This window comes from Mastomys coucha, unplaced genomic scaffold (genome assembly GCF_008632895.1).
Source record: "Mastomys coucha isolate ucsf_1 unplaced genomic scaffold, UCSF_Mcou_1 pScaffold15, whole genome shotgun sequence".
NCBI lineage: Eukaryota > Metazoa > Chordata > Mammalia > Rodentia > Muridae > Mastomys > Mastomys coucha.
Window position 1 is genome coordinate 144,833,517 of NW_022196897.1, and position 6,908 is coordinate 144,840,424.

Sequence of the window (6,908 nt, forward strand, 5' to 3'; positions counted from 1 at the left end):
GCTCTTCCCCACTGAGCCATCTCACTAGCCCTTAACTCATTTTTAAAAAGAGAAATAGCAAGGTTTTATTCTACCAGAGATTTGAGGATGATTAGGCAATAAATGAGATTCAGACTGAGTCAGTCAGAATCCAGGATACACGCACAGTTTGCTGTCAGTAAGGCGAACCTTCACACAGAGGTGTGTCACAGATCTGCATGTGCTTCACACAGAGGTGTGTCACAGAGATATCTGCATTGTGCTTGTCTCTGGAGGCACAGTTTGCTGTCACCAAGGCGAATCTTCACACAGATGTATGTCACTTACCTGCATTGTGCTTGTCTCTGATTGCCTTGTGGAAAAATCCTGTGTGAATTACATTTATAAAATGTTATTTAAACATTTAATTTAAGACATTTAGTAAAACATTTAAAAATGTGTATTTGAAAAACTTTCCTCCATGGCTTAAAATGTAATTTTAGAGGTACATTGCTCTATAAAAATTTAAAACAAGACATAATCATTGGACTCAAGAAAACAGGAAGTTAAGCATTGTTGGTAGAAAAAAAATTCTAGTTTGAGTGCAGATTGGGATTTGAAAGTGATTTCTGCACATGTTGTCTTGCTTCCTGTAGTTCAGTAAGATGAGAGGGGAAGTTAATACACTGGCCAAGAGCCATGGGGAGGCAGATCTGACCCTGCCGTGGTGTATTTGATTGGCCTCTGCTTGCCCCTCTGTCCTTATTGCTTGCTGGTGTGGAGTCGGTAGTGGAGCACCAGGCAGATTGCTTGGTTGTTACCATCTGCTCTGGAGATGGGGGCTGGGTAGGTCTCATCAAACCAGAAAGTGGGGGAAGAGAAAGGAGTGGTGTTGATGGTACTGCTACAGCTGTGGCAGTGTCTGACATGGCGGATGTCTCCTCTGTGTGGCCTTTCTGCAGCACAACAAGAGCTCGCAGTGGTGCCAGGAGCATTTCCTGAATTATAAGGGTCTTGTCAGAGCTGCCACTGTGAGAGACCAGTTGAAAAAGCTCCTCGTCAAGTTCCAGGTACCCAAGCTGTCCAGCGAAGGTAGGTGTGGCCTGCCCCGCCTGGGGCTCCCTGCCCCCACCCCCACCCCCACCCCCACCCCTGTTCTGTCCAGTTACATTCTCAAGTTCTTATGCTGGGCTGCTAGGAGGCCATGTGCCTGCAGCCAGTTTCACATTCTGAGCTGCACACATCCATTCAGTGGATGGATCCATTTTTATTTCTGTGGGCTATTACTCCTTCCACTGAATTTCTAAAGCTCAGGAAAATGCTTAAAAATTGTTAGCTTCCATATCATTGCACATATAACTAATATAATGATGGTTTTTGCAGAAAATTTACTTTTTTTTTCCCCCTGGGACAGTGTCTCATGTCCCAGACCTCAAACTTATTATGTAGCTGAGGATGACCTTAAACTTCTGATCTTCCCGTTTCTGTAAGTGCTTGTGTGCTTGTGTGTGTGTGTGTGTGTGTGTGTGTGTGTGTGTGTTGCGCACACAGAGTTGGGTCTTTTCTTCTACTGTACACTGCACTCAGGTTCAGTGTAATGAACTTGCCTGTAATGACTTGCTGAACCATCTTGACAGCCCTGAAAAGTTATTTTTAGGTATTACATGAAAGTTGCCTTTTCTTCTTCTTGGGTGCGAGTGTTATTAAAGCAGACGCTGCTACGTGTTTAGCTTAGGCATTCACCAAGGGTGAGTTAGAACACCACTGTGGCAGAGGTCTAGCATGTAGCAGTGGTGGGGGAGCCATTCGTGAAGTCTACAGTAGTTGTACCATGTCAGGACCTCTGTGTCCTCTCTTTATCTTCCTTTGTTTCAGATGTGGTTGATGGTGTCCTTAGTTTACAGAGGATCCAGGAGGTCCTGGGAGGAGTCACATGACCTTCTGGATGATATAGCTTTAGCCAGCATGGCCAGAGACCAGGAACCTTCTAGGAGGTGGCACACTGAGTTTATTCAGCACTCTTGAAGCCTGCTGTTTCACAGCACCTGTTGACATTTGCTGACAGCATCTGCTAGGCCAGGCAGTGTTCTCAGCGTGTCATGTGTTCATTTGCATCCTGCTCAGTGTTCTGGGAAATGTGTGCTACATTAATCTCACGTATACAAGGAAAATAATGAGTAGGCTAAAGGTAGCCTATGGGAGTCAGGATCCAGGAAGTTCTGTTTCATTTTGCTTTTATACGAAGAGCAAGTGATTGAAAAATGACAAAAACTTGATTCTCTCAGGCTTCATGGAGACAGATAGACTGTGACATTAGGCTGGAGGGCCTTTTAGAAGTGATGTGTGGACACTTTGGTAACCATGGATGACAGTGGCAAGTAGCAGAAATAAATGTAGGGAAGGGGAAATCAGCAGGACTCGCCCAGGGTGCTGTGGGCAGAAACAGGACACTTAGAAGGACTGCCGACTGAAGAGCCTCTGCCTAGAGTCTGTCACCTGGCAGATAAATGAGTCTCTCGTCTGCATCTGTGTGCCTTCGCCTGTCATTCTCACGGCCCAGGGAAGGGCTATGTTGGATTAAGTCTTCCCAATAAGAGGAATGAAGTGCTAAGGAATGAGGTGTTATGAAGCTGAGTTTTGAGGGTCACAAACTATCATAACAAAGAGTTTTCACCCAGAGAAGAAAGCGTGTTGTTTATGGGATTCTGAGCAGCTGGGGAGAGATTGTATCTGGGTGGGTGGTGGGCAGAATGCAGGCTTGAGGCTTAGCAGCTCTGCTAGGAGCGGTAATGATAGACAGACAGGCCAAGTAATTACCTGCAAATCAGAATGCATCTAGGAGGTTAGAGAGAGCAGTCAGATGTATTTTCCACAGTTACGTAATTAAAAACAAAGTGTATTTTTAAATGACTTTATTGAGCCTGTTTGGCAAGTGAACAAAGAATTAGAATATAAAATTCACCAAGAAGAAATAAAAACACACAAGTAGTAATTAAATTTATAAGAAATGTAAGAATGTAGCTCCCTCTTTGGCCACGTCTGCTGAAAAGAATTCAGTAGGATGATTTTTTTATATATTGTTGAGAATCCTGTAAGGCTACCACCTATAGGGACATGTTTGCCCTTATAGTCTACTTCACCAGAGCTAAGATAGAGTCCATGATTATTTTGTGTATCACTGAGAAAAGAATGACTGTCAGTGTGACTGTGTCTTGACTTGAGTGAGTTAAAATGGCTCAGGATTGGTGAAGTAGGATGTTTTCAGCCATTAAAACATAATTTTCCCCTTGCATGATAGTTTAGAGTTCATCTTATGCTATGAGCTAGTGAGTGGAGATGCTTTATTCATGAAAGATGTGTTTGCTGTAACAATAGAAATGTCCATTAAAAAGGAACAGAATGGTTGGAAGTGGTGGGGAACTGCAGACTAGCTGACCACTAGAGACAGGCAGTGTGCTTTTATGGTGTGCGTCTTAGGGGAAGAAAGAAGGCTTTTCTACAGTGCTCTGAGCTCACCAGCCATCGGTGGGCGGCTTCTTGGATCCAGGCCTCTGTGGCCTGGGGTTGAAGAGGTTCTAGTTACAGAGCAGATCTGCCTGGCCCTTAGCTGAGGGAGGATGCCCCTCAGATGCTGGGCAGTCATCAGACATGGGAGGCACAGGGCTGGGTGTGTTCAGAGATGGTTTTAGGTGGTTGGGGACGAGGGCAGAACTGGGCCTAGATCTGTGCATCATAGCCCAGGCCTTGGCATGTGGAGCACGGGGCCAATGCTGGGTCTCACCAGGCTTCTGTTGCTGCCTTGTGTAGGTGATCCGGATCCAGTCCTGAGGTGCATCGTGTCAGGGTTCTTTGCAAATGCAGCACGGTTTCACTCCACCGGAGCATATCGGTAAGGAGACTCTGAGGTGACTTGGTGAAGGGGACAGAAAGCTTCTGTGACAGATGAAAGCCAAGCAGCTTTTAACTTGCATCACATCTGCTTCCAAAGCGGAGTGAGGCTGGTTGCCCAGCTCCCTGCAGTTCCTCTGCTCTCTGGGAGCCTTACTGCTCAGGGCGTCTGTACACAGTGACGGTGTTGGGATGACCTCGACAGATCTGCATTGCAGTGTGGGAGTAGCCATCAACTGACGTTTCTGGAGAAGCCATTTTTCCCAATGGGTTATTCTTCGTCCTGTCCTCTTACTTCTGTGGGATGTAGTTTTTACAGTAAAAACTACAGCGTAGTTTAGTCTGCTCTTCTCCAGGCTAAATATCCTGGTTCTTGGAATTGTTACTTTAAGTTTGTTTCTTCTGTCCCTCTGGCTTATTGTGGTCATGTAACTTCTGCACCGGTTTAAGGTGTAGCTCTCCTTGCACCCATCTCTCAGGGTAGACCCGGGGCCTGACACTGCCAGACAAGTGCTCTACCACTAGACTGAACCCTAGCTATGTTAGGGTTTCTTTTTTTTCCTGAGGTCTTCCTTCTCACTATGGCTGGCCTGGAACTTGTGATCCCCCTGCCTCAGTCCCCCCACCCTCAGGAGTTGAGATTACAGGTTTGGGGCACCAAGACAAGCCACCTTTTTGTCTTTAGCAAGGGAACAAGCTAAAGGCTTTCTTCTATTTCCCTTTTGGATTTCTTCCATGTGTTATTTTACTGTTTGTTCCTCCTCTAACAAAAATGTTGTTTCTTGTTATGTGAGGCCAGCTCAGATTCCTTTTTCTAGACACTGCAGAATCTACTGAGCATTAAGGAAAAAAAAAGTATGTGTGTGTGTGTGTGTGTGTGTGTGTATGAATGTTTTACCTACATGTATGTTTATGTATCACATGTGTGCTTGGTGTTCTTAGAGGCCATAAGGTGTCAAATCTCCTGTGACTAGAGTTACATATGAGTCACCATTTAGATACTGAGAATTAAACTCTGGTCTTTTGGAAGATAAGCCAAGTGCTCTTAATCTCTGAGCCATTTCTCCACCCCCACTGAGCGGTTTTTAATTTTGGCAGCCGTATCTACCCCATCCTCCTGGTGTGGGGCTGTGAACATGGCAGCACGGCCTTTGGCCTCTCTGTTGTGTGTACCGTCACTCCTGACCACATGAGCCAGTCATGACTCCTACGCAGCTCTTGCCCATTACACAAGCCTCACTCCCACAAGGTTGAGCCCCTCCCTGGTGATGCTCCCTCTCGTCATTTTGATTGCCCCTCTTTCTTGACAAGTGTCAACTCTGTCTGTGTGGGTAACCTACAGTTATTTCATGGGCATCCTCAACAAAAGGAGATTCCAGGTCAGTCATCCCTTTGAAGTGAATTGATTGTCAGCCCACTACCACTTGGCAGACAGTGGGACCCCAAATGCTGTCCTAGGGTGCTGGTGATAAGCCCGATACAGAGCCCATGTGAAATGACCATGAATACTCAGTAAGTGACATTCTAGTCTGCTAACATATATGATCGGTTGATAAAAGTAGCTGGCTGTTTACTTTGCCACTTTTGAATCAGATTTAAATCTAATTTGGAATTAGAAATAAGTATTCTACAGGAACTGGCCTGCGTGAGCTCGCTGGGCTCAGTCTTAGCTCCTTAGGGTCCTTCGTGTTTAGTGTATAACTTTGGGCAGTAGGGAAGTCTGTTAAAACTCAGTTTATGTTGTGAAGGGATTATTTTGAAAGGGGACTTAGAAGGCAATTATTTTGAAAGGGGATCTATAGAAAATAGACATGAACATAAATGTGGATAGCACATTCTCTTCCTGTGGGGTCACATTTGCTCCGCCTTCCACACTGAGGATTAAGTCCAGGCTTTGCACATGCGAGCAAGCCCTGTGCTGCTGAGCTAAACCTCGTACTTTCTTGTTTTAGCGGGAGACAGGTCTTGCTCCGTTGCCCAAGTTGCCCCCAACCTGAACCCGAAATATCCAACATTACGTCTGTGCCCTGTGTGCTGGCCTGGGTTCTTATCTTGCATGGTTTATTCTTGGCTTCTAAGGTGGTAGAGGTGGTGCAGGTGTGTCTAGAACAGTGGTTCTCAGCCTCTGGGCTGTGACCCCTTTGAGGGTCAAACAACCCTTTCACAGGAGTCACATATTGGATATCCTGCTTATCAGATATTTATATTGTGATTCATAACAGGAGTAAAATTATAATTATGAAGTAGCAACAAAGGTAAGTAGTTTGGGCCAGCACAGCGTGAGCAGCTGTTAAAGGATTGTAGGATTAGGAAGGTTGAGAACCATTGCTCTAGAGAGTACGGTCTTGTCCACGTGAAGATCTGTCTTCATATAACTTGGGGAGGGGGTTTTATTAAAACATTTGTGGGAAAATACTTAAGTGTGTACAGCATTACAAGTTCTTACAGTAAGTGCGTACAATGTGCTTCACACAGAATTCTTGTGTCTCACAAGGACTATCCGTGATGACCACGAGCTGCATATCCATCCTGCCTCAGTCCTCTACTCAGAGAAGCCACCCCGCTGGTAAGCCCCTCCCCCCGTGGTGAACTTGGCCCTACACTCTCATCTCTGGGTCCCCAAGCCCGGCCTAGGCTTACAGTCCAGGTGCTCCCTCCGCTGTGCTGACCTTGATGTGCTGGTTGCCAGGGTTTGTACTCTTGTCAAGGGTCCCCTGAATGTAGACAGTCCCAGTTACTGCCCAGCTGCCTTGCACTGTGCTCAGTAAAATATCCTTTTTTAGAAATCTCCTTAAACAAATTGATGATAACCTCCTCACTTGTCCTCCCAATAAAGTACTTTTGTTGGTGATAGAAGGATTGTGGGTTGGGGGCAACTTGGGCAAAATTTGACTCCTGCTAAAATAAAAAGTGTTACAAGGAGCAACAACAAAAGTGCTCACTGTCACCACAGACTGAAGGCTTACTGCAGCGAGTGCTCACAGTGACCACAGACTGAAGGCTTACTGCAGCGGGTGCTCACAGTGACCACAGACTGAAGGCTTACTGCAGCGGGTGCTCAC

The 6,908-nt window shown here is 45.8% G+C and overlaps 1 protein-coding gene across 4 annotated transcripts in view; it reads left to right on the top strand.

The window, feature by feature from the left end:
- Dhx35 (DEAH-box helicase 35) overlaps positions 1-6,908 on the top strand; it is a 62,035-nt gene that overhangs the window by 46,870 nt on the left and 8,257 nt on the right. For 3 of the 4 annotated variants that reach the window (XM_031372597.1, XM_031372596.1, XM_031372598.1), the window contains 3 exons: positions 921-1,050; positions 3,766-3,847; positions 6,341-6,412. In XM_031372597.1, coding sequence (XP_031228457.1) covers positions 921-1,050; positions 3,766-3,847; positions 6,341-6,412 — 284 coding nt within the window. Of the gene's footprint in view, positions 1-920; positions 1,051-3,765; positions 3,848-6,321; positions 6,413-6,908 lie in introns of all 4 variants that reach the window. The other variant, XR_004119006.1, reaches the window with a different exon arrangement.